The 21,871-nt window shown below is 32.7% G+C and overlaps 1 protein-coding gene across 1 annotated transcript; it reads left to right on the forward strand.

The window, feature by feature from the left end:
* Window positions 1–5,742: 5,742 nt before the first annotated feature.
* On the forward strand, window positions 5,743–9,050 carry LOC145955483 (cytochrome P450 76T24-like). The gene is made up of 2 exons (XM_083070270.1): window positions 5,743–6,793; window positions 8,234–9,050. Exons 1-2 carry the CDS (start codon window positions 5,903–5,905, stop codon window positions 8,846–8,848), a joined length of 1,506 nt encoding a protein of 501 aa, XP_082926396.1. The 5' UTR covers window positions 5,743–5,902; the 3' UTR covers window positions 8,849–9,050.
* The last annotated feature ends 12,821 nt before the right edge of the window (window positions 9,051–21,871 follow it).

The following is a 21,871-nucleotide window of genomic DNA, read 5'->3' on the forward strand; positions in this document are numbered from 1 at the left end:
CATAAACGCACAAAAATTTATGCACATTTGAGTTTAACTTTCCCACTCATTAATTTATATAAATTCTGCAAAAACAAAAAGCTAATATCTCTTCATTTTCCTCTTCATATTTATTGTCAAAGTTTCATAATTATATATATATATATATATATATATATATATATCATTAAAATTACATAAATTTAGTGTTTATAAGTAATTTATCTAATATTTCTTCATTTTTCTCCTTTATATTAATTATTAAAGTTTCATAATTCATTAATAGATTTCATAACTTTCAGAAGCAATTCATAACTTTCAGAAGCAATAATTAATTTCATGAATCAAAATAAGAAAAATTAATATAATTTTTTAATATTATATATATATATATATATATATCATAAAATTACATAAAATCTTCCACATAAATTTTGTAATAACTTCCCAAACAATAATTGATTATCATGTTATACAATTTACGATACTTCATATAATATCAAAATAATTCACTTCACAAAATAAAAAAATAAATATAATATCAATTTTTTAAAATAATATATATAAATATTTACATAAATTCTGCAAAAGCAAAAATCTAATAATTTTTAAAAAATAATCTATGTATTAAAATAATTTATCTAATATTACTTTCATTTTCTCATTTCATATTATTTTTCATAATTTATTAATAGATTTCATAACTTTAATATAAATTTAGTAATTAATATATATATATATATAAATTTTACAATTTACAATTTAAAAATAAGTATGTATTTCAATAATAGTTTCGATCGAGTCATACTTTTTTAATTGTTAAGAGAATTTTAAATAACGTATTTGATAGAGCTGTCAAAACGGGGCAGCCCGACCATGTGGGCCGATCCACCTTGACCCACTTTAAAAACGAGCTAATCTAACCCGGTCTACTTTTAATTTTCTCAAAATAAATTTGGCCCGGCCTGGTCCATCATGGGTTGGTGGGTTATACGGGTCAGCCCACCAGCCCAACAAATTTTTTTAAAAAAAATTATCAACAAAATTTAAAATTTAAAATTAATTATAAATTAACATAATAGTCATAAAATTAGCATCATTAATAGTCATAAGTCATAACTCATCATACAAAATTAAATACAAATCATGATAAAAGTCTAAAATAAAAATTTTCAATATTTCATCATACAAAATTAACTACAAATCATACTTAAATTTTTATTGTAAAAAAAAATGGTGGGTTGGTGGGTTACCCAGCCCACCATGGGTTTAGTCCAGGTGGGTCGGGTTGAGATATACCCACCTACTATAAAACTTCAATTTTTTTGGCCCGGCCCGACCCGTTTTCAAGGTGGGTCGGGTTGGCTCACGAGTCCCGGCCCACTTTGACAGCTCTAGTATTTGATCTATTTAAACACTACCATCCATCTTAATAAATATTGTTATTTCTCCCTCTATCTAAAGTTCTCTTATGTCCCATTCCCCAATTAACTGGTAATTCTCCCAATTTTTCTATTATATATTATTTCAGTATATATATAATGAAAAATTTCTCCAATAAATATATGCAGCAAAAATAAATTATACTAATAAATATTTTTTAATGACTAACATTTATAGCACTAAATACTACAAAATAAGGTTATACACTAGGATGACTAGGGATGACAACAGGGTTGGTCAGGTACGGGTTTCATGATACCTGTCCTCGTCCTTGCGAATCAAACCCATCCCCGTCCCTGTACTCGTACCCGTCAGGTATATGATTTTCATCCCCATCTCTGTCCCCGTCGGGTATCGGGTATACCCGTATCCGTACCCGTACCTGTTAATTTTTTTATTTTTTATTTTTTGTAAAAAAATATGATATTTTTAAATTATTTTTTATTATATTATAATTATAATTAAGTTATTTCTCTATCTCATATTATAATAAATAATCACACATAAAAAAATATTAAAATTCTTTAATATAATTAAATTGAAAGTGGATACTAAATTAAAAATGAGAACGAAGACGGTACGGGTACGGGTACAGGGTTGGTAAGTACATACCCGTGCCCGATTTAATATATTAAATTTTACATGTACCCTTACTCATACCCGGTCAAACCGGGTATTCCCCGTCAAAGTTGAGACGGGTTCAAGTATTACCACAGGTACGGGCCGGTATATTTGTCATCCCTAAGGATGACAAGTAAATTTGTATCGGAGAATAATGTTTGAGCCCGTCCCAACTTTAACCAGGAATACATCATTTGATCGGACACTGGTAATACCCGATTCATTAAACCGGGTACGGAGACAAGGATGAGCATATACATACCTGTCCTGTACCCATTTTAAATTTATAAATATATAATTTATTTTTTAGAATTTACTGAAAATTTATGTAATTTCTTACTTTATTTTTAATTTATGTCAAATAAAGTTTAATTAATTTTTGTAATTACTATTTTATGTTGAAATTCTTATTTTTTATATTTTCTTTTACAAAAATAATATTTAATTAACTTTTGAACAAATATGGTACGGGTATATGGGGATGAGGACACAAATATATCTGTCAGGTATAAAGACGAGGATGAGTATAGGGTATGAGAACGTGGACAGGGATGAGTATAGAGAAACCCACATACACGCTTCGTGTCATCCCTAGTATACACATTCCATTCTCCAAAAGTAAACAACTTCTCCAATAAATACATGTAGGAAAAAAAAACTCTACTAATAAATATCTTTAATTACTATCATTTAAAACAATAATAAATACTAAGAAACAACTCTCAAAGATATTGGATATACACATTTCATTCACATGAAATTATTCTCATTACATAATTTTAATCTATATATATAAACAACCTTCAATCATCATATTTTCACCATTATATATTTTTCATTCTCAAGTGGTTTATTTGATGTTTCATTTGAAAAATATTTCTAATGTATTTTGGTGTTTTTTTTTTAATTTTTTCACTGTATATATACATTAATTGAAAAACATTTTATTTATGTTAATATTGAAAGGTCATGGGTATATGATATGTTTTACATATTATTTATTTGGTGGTTATTTGTTGTTTCATTTGAAAATCATTTCTAATACATGTTGGTTTTTTTCGTGTTTATTTTATGTTTAATTTGAAAATGCATATTATGTTTTGTAAATGTAAAACCTGAATCATAATCATGATCATATTTTGAAAGATAATAAAAAAAATGCATCAATGATTTGAAGGGAATAACGTTTTATTGGGAGATTGTTGTTGCTTATGTAAGTAAAACTATAAAAATAAAAGTGCAAACGATAAAGATTATTTGAAAAACTTATTGTGTTACCCATGAATTCATAAATTATCTCTATGTTTTATGAAATCAATGTATTATGAAAAAAGTTTAAATTTTGATCCCTTACACTCATTATTATCCTTTCATTTGATTTATAAATTTTATAAAATATATGTTAAATTTCAACATATTGTTGAATTTTTATTATATCCAGTTAGCAACACATGTCTTTCAATTTTTTATGAGATTGCTATGTTGAGGTTTGAAATCCTATTAAAGTAATGGATAAAACAAACAATCTGATATACCTTGCTATTGGTTAACCCATGAATGAAAAGAATGTGCATATCAAACAACATAAAAAAAAAAATTCTATATTATGTTTGGATTGCTACAAGTCAAAAATTACATTTACTTAAATGTTATTTAATTATATTATTTTAAGTAGTAATATGTAAGTTACTCTTTGAAATTTACATGGTATACTAATATTTCAACCAAGATATTTTATCAGTTGATTAATAGATATTAATTACATAATAGATAGTTAAATTATTTAATTTTGTATTATTTTTTTTTGTTCTTTCATTTTAAGCATCTTAAATTTATGAAGCTTAATTAATTGATATAATTAAATATCATGGATTTGAAAAGATGAAACAACTCAATCAACTGATAATTTCAACATACGTAAGTTATTAACATTTTTAACCCAAGAATAAAACAAAAACACAATTTTGCATCTCTAAGTAAAAAAAAATATATTAAAAGATTAATTAATTTATGTCTAACACATACAACATGTCCATTCCCAAACTTATTTAAAAGTAATTCATACAATTGATAATTAAGATTTTTTTTTTGTTTTAATAAGGATGTATAACTCTTATTCATCAAGTCATCTTCGATAAGAATAAAGAGATATCTCTGATCGTGACTTTATACCAAAATTAGGATCAAACCATCATCCTTAATTAAAGAGCATAAGTATAAAAACAATTAAGCTAACAACTTTTGATATAAAATACTACACAATCAACTTTTTTCTATTATTATAAAATAAATATAACAATAATTTTAAAATTAAATAAAATACACTTTAAAGCATAAAATTAATATATTTTTTATTATATACATTATCATATAAAATGTATTTTAAATTAATAATCCATGGGTAACCACACTTGTAGCATGTAATATATGGTAACAATATTACTAACCTGAAGTCATTCTAGTATCTATTAGTATTACTGATAGTTTTAATATGGAGCCTTAGATATTTAATTATGAGTTTTCCTTCCCAGTTTCTAGAAATTTAATTAAATGTCGTTATTGTTGTAAATATGCATTAGGTAGAAAACTTATAATAAAGACCTCTCAATACTTATTTTCTTATTGAATAACCCAACACGTTATTGGGACATTAATTCATAAAATCCGTCTCATAATATTTCATAACCAACAAGTAAAATACCATAATTCATTACAAAATAGATTTATAATGAGTGAGATTGGTGTAAATATATATTGATTTTAAAATATATATAAAAAAATCAGATATTTTGCACAATATGGTCCATATATACTTGCTTATGTCCCAATTCATACGCTATACCATAAAAGCTATTCTGTATTGCTTCCAATTTTCACGTTTTTATCCACTTTGTTAATTGTTTCTAACACATGTAATAATCTAGCCTTTAAATTCTAACAACCTTCTCTATTTCTTAATTGTGTGTTTGGATGAAGAATTTTACAAATTCAAGGAATTTTAAATTCTTGGTATTTGAATTATTTTGATTTCAATTTCTATCATTCTTAAAATATTTTGTTTGGATAGGTCAATTCAAATTTCTTATATTTTAAATTATTAGGTTAAATATGATAATTTGATTCTACTATGGTAAAATTGATTTAAAAAATATATTTATATATTAAGAATTTTAAATTAAATTTTATAAAAATAAATATTAGCTAATTTTTAATCATTTAATAATTTCAAAAATTAATATTAGATAACATTTAATAATTTTTAAAATATTTTCAGTAATTAAAAATATGAAGAGATAAGATATAAGATAATAAAATATATAAGTGAAATAAGAAGAAAAAAAATATGAAGAATTTCAAATTCTTACTTTTTTGAGAGAATTTGAAATTATACTATTTGAGAGAATTTTACAAATGCTTGACTTTCAAATTCTTTAAAAATCTTCCATCCAAACAAGACATTTCACCTCAAAGAATTTGAAATTCTTCAAATAAATAAATTATTCCATTTAAATTCTTTATCCAAACACACTCTAAAGTAATAGGCCGGACATTCAGTAAAACAATTAAGATCATTATCTAGAGTTTCCAAATTTAATTTTTGTCTAAGGTGCCGAAATTTTTTAGATATAATCTGCAAAGTAAACTATTATTAATTGTCTTACACTAAAAAATCGGCCCAAAACAAGAGTTTGTGGTTATTATTTTGATGCAAGATTTATTGAACGAAGTAGACATGTCAACTTTCTTTCAACTTTTTCAAGATTTACTAGCAGGACACGTTTTTTTCACCTCTGGCTAAACAGTGTAATCTTTCCACATACAAAAACAAACTAGCAAGGGAAGGAAAACAAACATAATCATGGAATACCTTACATCTCTCTTGATCTTTTTTGGGCTGGCAAGCATTCATGTCCTAGTCTCCATCTTCAAAACACTAAAATCCTCCAAATACCCACCAGGGCCTCGACCTTTTCCAATCATAGGAAACATCTTGGAGCTTGGAAATCAACCTCACCAAGCACTTGCCAAGCTTTCTCAAATTCATGGTCCTATTATCACTCTTAAGCTTGGTAGCATCACCACCATAGTTATTTCCTCTCCACAACTTGCCAAAGAAGTATTACATAAAAATGATCACATCTTCTCTAGCCGAACCTTGCCAGATGCTGGTCGAGTACTTGACCGCCACATACTTTCAGTTGCATGGATGCCACCTTTGGCTCAGTGGAGGACCCTCAGAAGAATTTGTGCGACAAAAGTTTTCTCTTCCCAAAAGCTTGATTCTACACGAGCTCTTCGTCAAAGGAAGGTGCAAGAATTGTTAGATTATGTCAACGAAAGAAGCAAGAAATGTGAAGCTTTGGATATTGGTGAGGTTGTCTTAGTAACCATTCTTAACTCCATATCAAACACTTTGTTCTCAATGGATTTGGCTCACTACTCTTCTTATAAGTCTCATGAGTTCAAGGACATCATTTGGGGTATCATGAAAGAATCTGGAAGGCCTAATGTTGTGGACTTTTTCCCAATTCTTAGCCTTCTTGATCCACAAGGTGCGCGGAGAAGAATGAATGGTTATTTTGGAAAGTTAATTTCATTTTTTGATGGACTCGTAGAAGAAAGATTGCGTTTAAGGGCATCAAAAAATGAATCCATGGCATGCAATAATGATGTGTTAGATTCTCTGCTGGAACTCGTGCTTGAAGACAGTTCACAAGTCACCCGCCCTCATGTGTTGCATTTATTTGTGGTAAGTATATATACATATATTTTTTTAACACAAAAGGACTTCAGTAATTTATACTTTAAAAATCATGATGATGATTATTTCAGTAATACACCTTTTTTTCTTATTTTGTGTTGATAGAGAACTTCAATTTCAATTTTGTTAATAAAAAAAGAAGAGTGTCTCAACAATAAATGTTATAGATGAGGATAACAAAGAGATACAATGCATCAAAAGACCTAATTTAGATTAATTTTAGCAAAATAAATTCAATTTCAAACACAAAAAGTTGAATTAACAATAAAGACTAAAAATATTAAAAAACTGCAATTATAAGAACTAAAAAAATTTATCTTAAATTATAAGGACTAAAAAGGATAAAAAAAAATAAGTACAAGGACTAAAATGATCTAATTTTAAATTATAGAGACTAAAAGGTAAAATTAAAGAAACTATAAGAACTATAAAAATATTTTAATCATATTTTATATCGAATACTTTAATGACTATTTTTTTTATGTTCGTGTGTGTATATATTTTACCTTAAATTTTAACAATCTAACTATTAAATTAAAATATATTAATGCATAAATCAAGTTTACAAATTTTTAAAAAATTTGATACTTTGTTTCAGTAATTAAGATAAACATATAAAATATTTTTATTGTCCATCAATTTGAATTGATGAAACATAGTATCAAATAATTTTTAAATTTTTTAAAATTTTACAGACGTAATCTATGCATTAAAAATTTTTAATTTAACGATTAAATTGTAAAAATTTAATATAAAATTAAATTATTAAATAAAATAAGTTTAAGTAAAGTTACACTAATAATAACTTATAATAAGTAATTTTCTTTCTATATATATATATATATATATATGTGAAATCTAATTACTTCAACAATAAATTTTAATGTAAACACTCGATAACTCTTGCTTATACTGAGTGAGTGGGTACATTACACCTCCATTTTTGTAGATGTAGTAAATGATGAACTTTGGCAAAGTCAAACTTTTACGGCATTTATCCGAGTTACCTTATAGTAATATATAATATATAAAAAGAGAAAAAAAAAAGTTTTTGAAGTTTGATACAAAATTTAGATACGTGTTAACCATATACCTAAATAACTAACGGGCATACGAATATAAAGTTTAGCCTAAAGCTGATAAAAGTAAGAGCAATCACTCCCTAGAAAATATATATTATACAATGTTGAATGAAAGTATAAGGTAATAAAAGGGTAAAATTTGATTTTTGTTGATCTTATAATGTGATCGAGTAAGGGTCAAACTCAATATAAAAATAAAAATAAAATAAAAATTAGTTTATAAGCTAAGAATTAAATTGCCTTCATCGCTACACAAAATCTTCATTCACAGTTTATATCAGTAAATCCTACTGATATTTCACGTTATCCATCTTTTTGGTTTGTTTTCATTTGTTGGTCATGTTAGGATTTATTTGTGGAGGGACCAGACGCAATATCAAGCACAGTTGAATGGGCAATGACAGAGTTGTTACGTAATCCGGAGAAACTAGAAAAGGTTAAACAAGAGTTTGAGCATATCCTCACCAATGGTGAACACATTGAAGAATCACACATCTCAAAGCTTCCTTACCTACAAGCAGTTGTGAAAGAAACCTTCCGCATGCACCCACCAGCCCCATTATTAGTGCCACGTAAGTCAGATATTGATGCTGAAATAGGTGGCTTCATGGTGCCTAAAAGTGCACGAGTTATTGTTAATGTATGGGCCATGGGAAGAGATTCAAGTATTTGGACAAATCCAAATCAATTTTTACCTGAAAGGTTCTTGAACACTGAAACTAACTTTAAAGGTCAGCATTTAGAGTTAATACCCTTTGGAGCTGGAAGAAGAATTTGTCCTGGATTGCCATTTGCTTATAGGACTCTGCATGTTACGTTGGCCTCTCTTTTATACAACTATGATTGGAAGCTTGCTGATGGGGTAAAGCTACAGGACATAGATATGTCTGAGATATTTGAGATATATGGGCTTACCTTACATAAGGCACAACCTCTGCGAGTTATTCCCATCCTAAAATAATGATGTTACAAATAATAATTAGAAATTTAAGGGTCGTGAATAAATGTTAGAAGATGAAAGATTGTGAGTTAATATGTACTAGAGATTTCAGCACTGTGTAATAACCATATAGTAAGAAGATGAAATTAAGGTTGAAAGTTAATATGCATTAAGAGACATCATTTCTAATAATAATTAGAAATCAAAGGGTTATTGTTATTAATTTATTATATCTGTTTAGTGTTTTAATTAACCAAAAATACCACACAATTTTAATAAAGATGGGAAGGTCTAAATTTGTCGAAAACGTTTTTCTTTTATTAGTAAGAATTATAAAGATTACAACAGCTTTCAAGCTTATGATTTTCTACATATTTTAGTGTTAAAATTCATTATAAGAAATTGTTATGTAATAATATACACTTTATAGTGAAATAATATTTGTCAATAAATATTACTTTTACCTATATTGTATATATAATAATATTTATATATTGTTAAAATGTGTAAATATAAGTTATAATAATCCATAAAATATATTGTTAAATCTCATTTAAAATTAGTACTAAATATGTTTATACTTACATATATTATATGTTGATATATTATTAAAATGTTATATATATTATAATAATACATTAAATTTTATTTAAAATCTAAAATTATGTGTGAATATATGTCAAATAAATTTATACATGAATATATTATATTTATAGTGACATTTTTTATATGTAACAGCATGTAATATTTTTTATTGTGATTATAGATCTTTTTAATCCAAAATTTCCAAATACATGAACAATATATTAGTAAAAACATAATATAAATTAGGTTAAATTAATTCATAAATCCTTATAGTTTTTTCAAATTTTTAATTAGGCCTTTATAATTAAAAAATACTTTTAAAAAATTCTTATAATTTATAAATCATGTAATTAAATCTCCACCCACTAATGATCTTACTATATCCGGTGATTCCGGTCAACTTAAACGAACATCTACTATAATAATTACCTTTTTATTTTATTATGCTAACATGTATATTAATATGCTAATTATCCCTTTTATTCTCACTTGTATAGTTGTATTAAAACCTTCTAATTAAATCCCTAATTTTAAGTTTTACCTTCTTCGAGACATGTAAAGCATAAGTTTCTTCTGTGCGTGTCTCTTGATGGCTGAGTATTTGGAGCATAGTTTTAAAAACCGGACCAGTCATCGAACTGGTTAAGGTACTGGGTCAGTGGGTCAAAGGTTGAACCAGTAGGTCATTAGTTGAATCGTATGACTCAATTTTTATTTATTTTTATTAAAAAAATTCATATTAAATATATTTTATACTTATAAATTTTAATAAATTCATATCTTATTTTAAATTTCAATTTTTCTATCTTATTTAAAATTATTTTTATTTTTATTTTTATTTTGTAAAAAAATACATAAAAAATTACATGTTAAATTGTATATTAATACAAATTAAAAATATAAATAATATGTACATATATAATATGTTTGCAATTGATATCACAAAATAATATATGTAATATATACATAGGTATTATATTATTAAATATATAATTTAAAATTAATAATATACTATAAAAGTTATTTAAGTTGTATGTATTATAAACAAATACATTAGAACAAGTAGTTATTGTTATATTTAATAAGATTCTTTGCTCTTCCATTAAGAGATTCAATTTTCATTATCATTTTTGTGGTTTATGGTCCCTTATAAAAATTTTAAAAAAAATAAGAAAAAAAAGTGGTTGAACCGATTTGACCTACCGGTTTACCAGTTGAACTGGAAAATTGACCGGTTCAATCCAGTTTGAAACGGGTTGACTACATAACTGATCTAATTTAAGATTCGGATCGGCTGGACCACCGGTTCCTGGTCCAACCGGTCCGACCGGCCAGTTTGATCGGGTTTTAAATCACTGATTTGGAGGGTCAAAATAATTAAATTAATAATACATGAATTAAATATATTGTTTTTAATATCATTTTAAGCACGACTTTAATTACTATACCAAAATAAGATTAGTTAATTTTACTGTTATGGTGGGTTTATGGCCTCCTTTGATGAGTATTAGTTAGGGATGGCAACGGGGCGGGTTTGGTACGGGTTTCATGATACTCGTTCTCATCCCCGCGAGTTCAACCCATCCCCGTCCCCATACCCGTCGGGTATAGATTTTCATCCTCATCCCCGTCCCCGTCGGGTATAGGGTATACCCGTACTCGTACCTGTACCCGTCAATTTTTTTATTTTTTATTTTTTGTAATAAAAAAATGATATTTTTAAATTATTTTTTTTATTATATTATAATTATAATTAGGTTATTTCTTTATCTCATATTATAATAAATAATCATACATAAAAAAATATTAAATTTTTTTAATATAATTAAATTGAAAGTGAGTATTAAATTAAAAATGAGAACGGGAACGGGTACGGGTACGGGTACGAGACGGGTAAGTACATACCTGTACCCGTACCCGTACCCGATTTAATATATCGGGTTTTACTCGTACCCGTACCCGGTCAAACCGGGTATTCCCCATCAAAGTCGGGACGGGTTCGAGTATTATCCGCGGGTACAAGTATATTTGTCATCCTAGTAGTAGTACGTAGTAAGTTGGGAAAAACGTAGATATAAAACCATGACCACATTATAATCATCGTGGTCAAAAGTGTTGTGTAACAATGAATGACCACTTGTTCAATCTATAATAATCTATGACACATTATCTAGGATTAAAATAACAATGAAATATGGGTTAAAATAATCCACGACCTTGCATGACTAAGCTTTTTATTGAATTAGCCTATCGACTACCACTAAATACTACAACACTTCTAGTACTTAGTTGGGGGTTTTGGTCCCAACCTTGTATCTTACTCAATTAGTCACTTTATACACATATGACTTGACCTTTCTTCCATACAGATCTACATTTGGTCGCTTATAAAACAATATTGTTTGACTTGACTCCATACTATATCAATTAAGGTCTTAGAAGAGACTCAACATTTCGCTTCAAAATTTAACTTCTCAAGAAGTGTTTTGAACAACTGGGCTCATAGAACATCACACCACTATATTCTCACAGTGAGATATTCAAAATTTAAAACAACACTCTTCTTCCAGTCCTAAGTCAATCAACACAACTCAACTTCATGCTTTAAGCATTCTCAACACAACTATTGTCCACACTACATAACACATACAACTCCACTATATTTCAACTCTCATCAACTTACAACTTTAAGTAACTTAAATATCAACCTACCTCATCCTAGATCAAGATATAATGAATTAGAACCATACAACAACATATAACATGTGAGTAATTTATCTTATAACATATATGTTCAACACTTAGTTAAAGAAAATAATAGATTTTCATTTGACTACTCACGCCCAGCTCCTAGTGGTTAACGTGAATGAGGCAGAGAATCTTTGTGTTAATCATGTCTAACGTGACTTAAACCCATGTCTATCCTCATTCAACCAAAAGAGTTTTTGTCCGAGTCATGTTTGATGCCATTCAACCCACATCTAGCGTCATTTAGGTTTGATCATGCTTTGAAACCACTAATTAGGGCCTGGTGTTATCAAGTTAGAGGGCTCTAAGGACATCCACACCTGATGCTCCTCGACCCATGTCCAACGTGATCAAGTTAGAGAGTTTCCCTCTAATTCATACCCGTCACTATTAATTTTGCGTTTGACATCAATGAGGTATAGAGAACATCTGGTCTACATCACGCTAGACGCTATGAAGCTACACCCAACGCGATTGTGAATTCTACGCTTGACAGATTCACATTTTTGCTCAATCCACCTAAGTCTTAGAAGATTTTCAACATGCAAGGCATAATAATAACACACATAGACACTACAAATGACTCAAATTCAACACCATAATTAATGTGTAACCATCCAAGACTAGATTCACCAATTTTCCCTAAACATCCTCAAGAACACCAAAACTCCCAACATAAGAATTTCATCTTAATCATCCACACAGTCACGGATTTAGCAAAAATCAAGCAATGTGCAACTCAACAATTCATCGAGGAGTCAAGTTATAGCTTCCATTACTTGAAAACCAATCAAAAAAGAGGAAGAAGGAAGAACGAGATTGCTTCAAGCCAACACCTGAATGAAATCACTAACTCTTCAATCCTTAGCTTTTGAAGTTTTGAATCTCAACTACAACTACACCAATCACTCTATGAAGGGTTTTTACACTCACTAGAAGACTCTAAAGAAGAAAGAAGAAGTTCTAGCTCTAGAGATTCTCTATAACTTCTTTAGTTTTCTAAAGAAATGAATTTATGGTGTCAACTTCTTAAGAAAGACCTTATATAATCTCCTCTAATTAGTCAACCTTGAACTTAGCTCAAAACAACTTCTAAACAACAAAAATTCATTAGGCTTCCTAGATCCTTAGAATTTTACAACTAATACACAGTTAATCACATTATAAATTAATTAATAAAAATAACAATTATAAATAAATAAAAAATGTACAACGTTACAATTATCATATGATAATAAGGATTAAAAACATAATTTGAAATTTTAAAGCAATTAAAAATAACAAAAAATTACAGAGACAAAAATAAATATTTATTCATTTTGTTAGGATTAAAATCATATTTAAACCTTTATAAATAATGTATTGATAAAATAATTTAATCATTTCTAAAAATATTTATTTTATTTTATTTATATGTAATTAAAAAAATTCATGATTAATGATTTATTTTGTTATACTTTTTTGTATTATCTCAAGATACATAATTATATCATTATTTTATAATAGTGAAATTTTTATCTCTTACATATTTTTATTTTAAAACTAAATATAAAAATATCTATGCAATATATGAGAAATTAATCAATTATCGATCACTCTATACAATTAAATGTAAACCAGTTTTTTTTTTTTTGGTGGAGCGGGTGGAAGAAGGAAATGGAGAAAAGAGAAAGGAAGAAATTTGGCTAAACGACCATTGTGGGGCAGTTTTACAAACAAAATACCAAAATGGGGCTGTTTTGAAACATTTTACACCTTTGGGGCTCTTTTACTGGGTGTCGCTATGGGTTTAGGGTTTAGCGACACCCATGACACGTGGCTTTTTTTTTTTAATATAAGCCATGAACGCCATATTATATGAGTCGCTACAGCTGGTGGAGACCTCTAAAGAGTCGCTATAGCTTATAGCGACTGAACTCGGCTTAAAAAATGAAATATTATAAATATAAAAAATACATTATTATAAATATAAAAATGAAAAAAAAAATTTAAAAATGTCTGATAAAATAGAAAAAAACAAACGAAATTTTTAAAAATATAAACTTAAAAAATGAACTAATATAATGAGAAATAAATTTAAAAACGAAAAAAAAATTAATAAATTGAGGCGCTATGGCCTACGGCGCCTTTAAGGCGTTAGGGCTCATAGCGCCTCACATGACGTTTTTTTAAAATATATAATATTTTGTAAATATAAAATATGAAAAAAAAAAATTTAAAAAATGTTTGATAAAAAAACAAAAAAGAATTAAAATTTTTCAAAATTTTAATTTTTAAAAAGAGGTAATATAATGTGAAATAAATTTAAAAAGGGAAAAAAATATATATAAATTGGGGCGCTATGGCCTACGGCGCCTTTAAGGCGTTAGGGCTCATAGCGCCTCACATGGCATTTTTTGAATAATTAATATTTTGTAAATATAAAATATGAAAAAAAAAATTTTTAAAATGTCTGATAAAAAAGCAAAAAAGAATTAAAATTTTTCAAAATTTTAATTTTTAAAAAGAGGTAATATAATGTGAAATAAAATTAAAAAGGGAAAAAATATATATAAATTGGGGGCGATATGGCCCAGGGCACCTCGGAGGCGCTAGGGCTCATAGCGCCTCCTTTGGCGCGTCATAAATTGACCGCAGGTTTGACCAATCACATAGTGACACGTGGTCATGGGCGCGTTTGAAGCGCTCCGGTTCATAGCGCCTCATTGATTCATCGCAGGCTTGCCCAATCAGAGGCTGACACGTGGCACTGCGGTTAAAAAATTCATTTTTTACACTTATAAAAATACTGATGGTCCCCCCCTCCCCCACTTTCACTTGCGTTTTCTGCTGCTTCTCCGGGTAAGTTTGTTTGTTTATTTTTTACTTTAGTTTTTAAAAATTTGTTTTATTAAATTTGTTGTATTTATATTACGTTTTGGTTAATAATAATTTATATTTTTGAATTAGGTAATTATTTATTTGGATTGTTGGATTGCTGGTGCTCGTAAGTTTCTGCATTTGAGGTAATTTTTTTTTTGTTTTTTTTTAAATATTTAAAAGTTGCTATAGGATATTTATAGTTGATATTAATTAAAATAATTAATATAATTTAATTTTAAATTGATAAAATGATTTCTGTGTAATTTTTATTTATTTAAAACATAATTATAATTAAACTATAAAATGATATAATTAATTGCTGTGTAATTTATATTTATTTCAAAAATAAGTATATTTAACTTTTAAATTATTTAATTGTTTTGTTTATTTATTTATAGTGAAAAGAATAAATTAATTTTTTGGATATTAAATTAATTTATTTGACATTTACTTTGTATGTGTATTTGTGAATGGCATCAGCCGGACAGGGTGATGAGGCAATTTGGTTGCCAACAACCAATTCCACATCCTCCAATGACTCCTGCAAATGTGCATGCATTGACCTTACGCGGCAAGGTAGACGATGACTGGGCTACAATATTAAGTCCAGCATTACAACATTGGGTCATCGGTATGAATATCACTTCACACCTACTCCTCCATAGGTCGGACTATTAGGTCCGAATTCAGAATATATGAGATGGTACCGGAGGAAAGGGAAGCCGCACATTGATCCAGATGAAGTTAAAGAGTCAGTTTTGGTATGTGTCGTTTAGTAATTATATTTGAATACAATATTTTGTCTAAATATAAAGTTCTTATGACATTTGTTGTATATGTAGGGAGATGTAGTTGAATGTCTGGCATACTTGACTTCCCCTACTGGTAGAGATGACTTTTCGTTGGAGGCAGTCACAGAGCAAACTAATCGATTTTTATCGATATCTGATGACTATCTCGCCCGTGTCGTTGAGCCAGCTGAGGAAGCACCCCCTCTTTCAGAGTCATATGAGATGGGGACATTCAATGTTCCTCCATCCTCTAGGGAGGCAGCAGGATTAGGACGACGAAGAACGCCAATTAAGGCTGTCGACCAGATATACCCTGCCGTGCCAGACAGACCGGAAGGGATTTATTATGTTCCTTCACAGGATTTCACTTATCCTTCCGTCTCCCAGAACACATATTGGTACCATCCACCGCGCCCACCAGGTTTTGAGACATCGGTTCCGATGACGACGACAGATATTTGTCAAACACTTGGTTTAGAAGAGTCGCCCACAGGATCACCTGAGCACAGGCCCGCAGCATCACCCGAGCCCTTCATTTCGTCAGAAATGATGGCCATATTTGGGCAATCTCCTTTTGCAACTCCACAACCAAGTGGGCCACAGGATGACACGCAGCATAGTCAACAAGCCCCATATCATATTCCATATGATGATGCTTATATCACTCATGCTTATACATCAGGTAATATAAAATTTAATTAATTTGTCTATTATTTTCTTCTTTTATTTATTATTAATAATGTAAATTTGTATTTTAAATTTGATGTTACAGGGGTTGATTTGCGACTGTCGCCACCGGCCCGAAACGGGCTTTCGGCATTCGCGAAGGATGGTTGGACTCTTTTATTTGTTTAAAAATATGGATTGCTAGAATGACTTATTCTCAAACTGAGACCTTGTCAAATGAGCAATTTTATTAAAAGGCTCACCAATCCATGTTAATCCCAAGCGGGACCCTCCATGGATTAGCGGTTTTCATAAAAAGGAAGGGTTCATAGAGTCGCCACCAATGTTTTACTCAAAACATTGGAAAAAGAAGTTTAAGGCAATCGATTCAAAAATCGACTTCGGCCATGACAACCAGAGTCGGGTAAGGGAGTCGGTTACGCGTGGGGAAGGTGTTAGCACCCCACAGCGCCCCTTTCGGGTTCCCTATGACAGATTATTTCTAAAAATAATAGTGCGAAATTACTAAATTACCCCTATTTATTCTAAACAATTATAACTTAACTATCTACATGATGACAGTTAAATATACACACAGAAAGCAGTAAAAGGAAGGTCTTAAGAAGAAACCTTTGAAGCGTGCTTTTATATTCAAGTAAAATTGGGAAGCTTTTTGGCGTTCCCTCGCTCTACAAGCCCGCTCGCTCCCTCCTAGAAAATTTTAACTATGGAAATCCGGAGGATTTCCCTTCGACTCAGTTCGAGACTCAAGCAAAAAGCTCAGAACTCGAGAACTTTGTCGGATCAACTCTCCGAGTGATTTCTAGGCAGAGCACTGCTCAAAAAACCCAGAATACTCAAGAAGAGGGTTAAAACTCAGTGTAAAAGTGTAGAATGACGTCCAATAGACGTCATATTTATAGGGATGAGGCGCAATACGGCCTCTGGGGGTCAATACGGTCCGTATTGAAGTTTTGAACTACAATACAGCCGTATTGAATTCAGTACGGCCGTATTGAAGTTCAAAAAACCTCAATACGGCCGTATTGAGTTCAGTGCAGCCGTATTGAAGTTCAGTGCAGCCGTATTGAGTTCAGTGCAGCCGTATTGAAGTTCAGAAACTTCAATACGGTCGTATTGAGTTCAGTGCGGCCGTATTGTAGTTTAAAATGTTCAATACGGCCGTACTGAACTTTTGGGAGGCCGTATTGGGCTTCATTCCCTCCACTTTCTTATTTTTTGCTACTCTAAGACCTCTAAACCTACAGATTGTCATCCCACGGTCTTCTAAGAGTCCCTTTGGCTAACTTTCCTTTGATCTTCGAGAGTCTTCGAGTCTTATTTCCGACCCGGACAATTTTAGGGGTCTACAACTGCCCCCCCTTTACTTAGTCAAACGGCCTTTTAGTGTACCGGTTGATAAGTAAAGGAGTTGACCCAATTGTCCGGGGAATAAGGCCATCCTTCCGACTTGTACTGTCTTCCGGTGGAAAATTGCTGAGTAGCCTCTCCAGGTTTTGCTTCGCTCGTCGCCCGAGCCGGAAGCTGCATACCTCCGTGCTTCTGAACACTCTGGTAGCGTGAGTACCGCCTCTCCAGGCTCAACTTCACTCGACGCCCGAGCTGGAAGTTGTGAGTACCGCCTCTCCAGGCTTAGCTTCGCTTGCCGCCCAAGCTGGAAGCTGTGAGTACCGCCTCTCCAGGCTCTGCTTCGGTGCTTCTGACATCCTAGGCAGTTGAGTTTGCCCTCTCCAGGGTTAGCTTCGCTTGCCGCCCAAGCTGGAAGCTGTGAGTACCGCCTCTCCAGGCTAAACTTCACTCGACGCCCGAGCTGGAAGTTGTGAGTACCGCCTCTCCAGGCTTTGCTTCGGTGCTTCTGACATCCTAGGCAGTTGAGTTTGCCCTCTCCAGGGTTAGCTTCGCTTGCCGCCCAAGCTGGAAGCTGTGAGTACTGCCTCTCCAGGCTCAACTTCACTCGACGCCCGAGCTGGAAGTTGTGAGTACCGCCTCTCCAGGCTTTACCTCCGTGTTCTTGACAACCTCGGGGTAGTTGGATACCTCCGTGTTCCTGACAACCTCGGGGTAGCTGAGTATTGCCTCTCCAGGCTTGTGCATACCTCGGTGCTCTGGACATCTGGGTAGCTAAGTATTGCCTCTCCAGGCTCTGTGCATACCTCGGTGCTCTAGACATCTGGGTAGCGTGAGTTTGCCCTCTCCAGGGATTTATGATGATTTTGTCTCCACAGTCCACGATGCTGTTTCGACGATTTTTTTTTTTGATTTTTGTGCCACTGAGGGCTGGATAACGCAGGGATCCGTCTAGGGGATGTGCAGTTACTCATAGGTTCTTGCGTCCCAACTTTCCATTGCGTAGTTGGTGCCCATTGGGGAATTTCTGATTCCTTGGGGGTGCAGACACAAAGATGCTCTTTCTGATGTGAGCGATGCCTTATGATTGGCTGTCGTCCTTTCGACGTTGTGGAGTATCCCGGTTATCCTTATTCGGGTGACTCTTTTGGATTTTCTGATTTTTGCTGCCTCTGTGTAGGCTGTTATCCGCTGGGGATTCTGGATGTTGATTTTTGATTGACCTCTTCTGTTAGGCAAATCATCTTGATGTTTAGATGCCGAATTCCGCTTGGGGAATATTTATTTTTTTATTTTTCTCCTTTTGTAGGGGTGCCTCTTGAGTAGGCGACTGGGGATTTGGGGATCTTATGTATCCCAGAGTATTATTTAGGAAGCCTCTACAGGCTTAGCCTCACTCAGCGCTTGAGTCAGAGAGCTATCTTCCACTGAAGAAGTTTAAGTCCTTTGACTTGGATATTTTGTTTGGATCATGCTTCCGTTGGGGAATTTCGATGATCTGGCCTTGATAGCTTTCACTGGGAAATTTGGTCCAAGGGTGAAAGCTAAAATATCTCTGGGGAGTATTATTTCGGCAAGCCTCTCCAGGCTCAGTTATTCTGTGGGAGTATTATTTCGGTAAGCCTCTCCAGGCTCAATTATTCTGTATGATGAATTGGTTTTTTGTTCAGCCCGAGAATGCGAGCTGAAACGTCTTTTGGAGAGTATTATTTCGGCAAGCCTCTCCAGGCTTAATTATTCTGTGGGGGTATTATTTCAGCAAGCCTCTCCAGGCTCAATTATTCTGTATAATTTGTTGGATTTTCTGTATTTTGCCTTTTTGTTGATTTTGGCTTTTTCTGTGTTTTTGCCTTTTTTGATTTTGGCTTTTTCTATATTTTTGCCTTTTTGATTTTGGCTTTTTCTGTATTTTGCCTTTTTTGTTGATTTTGGCTTTTGTTGTACAGAAATAAAAGTGCTAAAAGATTTAGACTCAAAGAGTGAAAAATTTCATTCATTAAATAAACATGAAATTTTGTACAAGGGAAATGATGGGACGCAGCCCATTCAAACAAATACATAAAAATAGGAAAAAGAAAGCTGGTCTTCATTCTTCTGCCGGCGGGTCCTGTGGAGGAGCGGGGAACTGGCGGTGCATCCAGACCGAGAGGTTGTCGAACCCCTGCACCAAAGTGTCCAGTCGAGCATCGGTGCTCTGCTGCCATGCGCTGATACTGTGCTGAAAAGCATCGAATTAAGTATCGATGCTTTGCTGTAAAGCGTCAAAGCGGGCATCAAAGTAGGCCCTATTCGACTGTGAGGTGCCGGCCTCTGGCTGTGGGCTGCCGTCGCCCTGAAGATCAACGTCATTGAAGAGCTCGGCGAAGGCATCGGGGCCGTCCACTCGTACATACCTCCCTCCTGACCTTGCTATGATCTTCATACTGATCAAAGTGGAGGCATTAATTGGCTTCGGTGCCAATGGCCCTGGCTCTACACCGTCTGGGCATCCCCAAGTCTCCGCAAGCCGTGAGAGGAGTGGGGCAACCAGAATGTATCCCTGCCTAGATCCTCCCTCTCGAGCCCCCAAGTTCTTAGCGTGCTCGAGGAAGAAGTATCCGGGGTTGGCCCTCCGACTGGTGGCCATGCAGTATAATGCTAATAAATCCGGCCGTGTCACCGACTCGGGGCTCTTCCATCTGCCATGGATGGTGCTGGTGAGGATCTTGTGACAGATCCGAAGAGCGGTCGGGAGCCGGGTGCCCTTCACCCCGGCATGATAGTCTTCGTGGCCTGTGATCGCTCTCCACATGTCGACCAGGGTCCACTGATCAGGCCACTCGCATATAGCATCTCGATATGCCAGCTGATCAGTCCTGCTGAAAAATCTTGCCTGGACGTTGAACTCGTCCAACGTCAGTGAGCGGTACCCCTGGTTCATCCAGAAGTCAACTGAGCAGACAGCCTCCCCAAAACTGTTTGTCGACTCAGTAACGCCGACAGTGGCCAGAAACTCCTTCGTCGCCGTCAAGTACAGGTGAGAAGGGGGATCAAGGAGGAATCCCCATCCTATACTGTCGAAGTAGCCTCGGACTTCATCCTCCAAGCCCACTGTACGGAGAATGTCGAAGTCGAGCGCCCTCGACGGCTCGAAGGTGAATGACTCTATGAGCTGCAGCCGTTCCTGATGTCTGTCTGTCATCTCACGTCGAGCTGGGGCCCTCTGCCTCTTTCTAGATGATTCTGCCATTTCTGAGGTTTCTTCTTGGGGTTCACTCACAAGCAGGATGCAGAGGAATGAAGATTGGAATGCAAAAATGAGAAGGAAAACGCTTATTTATAGACAAATTTTCGCCAATACGTCCCGTATTGATTTAATACGGTCGTATTGGTGTAGCCGTTATTGGGCAATTTTGGCAACCAATACGGCCCGTATTGAATTCAATACAGGCATATTGGAGGTCAATACGGGCGTATTGGATTTAATACGCCCGTATTGAAGCTGAAAGGTTGCTTCAACGGTCGTCTTAATACGGCCGTATTGGGACCAATACGAGCGTATTGAAATTAATTTTTTTTTTTTTAAAGATAAACAGAGAATAAGTGATCTTCTAGTACACCTATCATCTGTATGCATGTATGCAGTATGATGCACCTAATTATATTTGATTCATTTTTCAAAAGAATTAACCGATGCGTTTTTTGCTTGGATTTTGCCATTCCTCCAGACGGACTGTGCGCTGCCGACTTTTATGACCGAGGAATGATGCATATTTGTTTTTTGTGTCATCAACCCAATGATCTTTCCCTTCCTTTAGAAGATGTGTCAACCCTCCTATTGACCACTATATCTCCATGTTTCCACTAGATTATTAAAAAATCGTTGGGACAAGAGAGAAAAGAAGGAAAGGATATATTTTCAAAAGTTTGTGTTTTAGAGGGGATTATTTTATTTATTTTTTGAAAAATGGATTTTGTAAGAATGGCTTGGCCAATGGTAGGCTTAAGTGTTTAGGCTTGTTTGATTAAACACTTATGAAGTTAA

Source organism: Cajanus cajan, chromosome 3 (genome assembly GCF_000230855.2).
Source record: "Cajanus cajan strain Asha chromosome 3, NIPB_CcT2T_4, whole genome shotgun sequence".
NCBI classification, from domain to species: domain Eukaryota; kingdom Viridiplantae; phylum Streptophyta; class Magnoliopsida; order Fabales; family Fabaceae; genus Cajanus; species Cajanus cajan.

Coding starts and splice junctions, on each gene's coding strand:
- LOC145955483 (XM_083070270.1), top strand. CDS start 5,903: ATGGAATACCTTACATCTCTCTTGATCTTTTTTGGGCTGGCAAGCATT. Junction 6,794..8,233: donor ATGTGTTGCATTTATTTGTG/GTAAGTATATAT, acceptor TGGTCATGTTAG/GATTTATTTGTGGAGGGACC.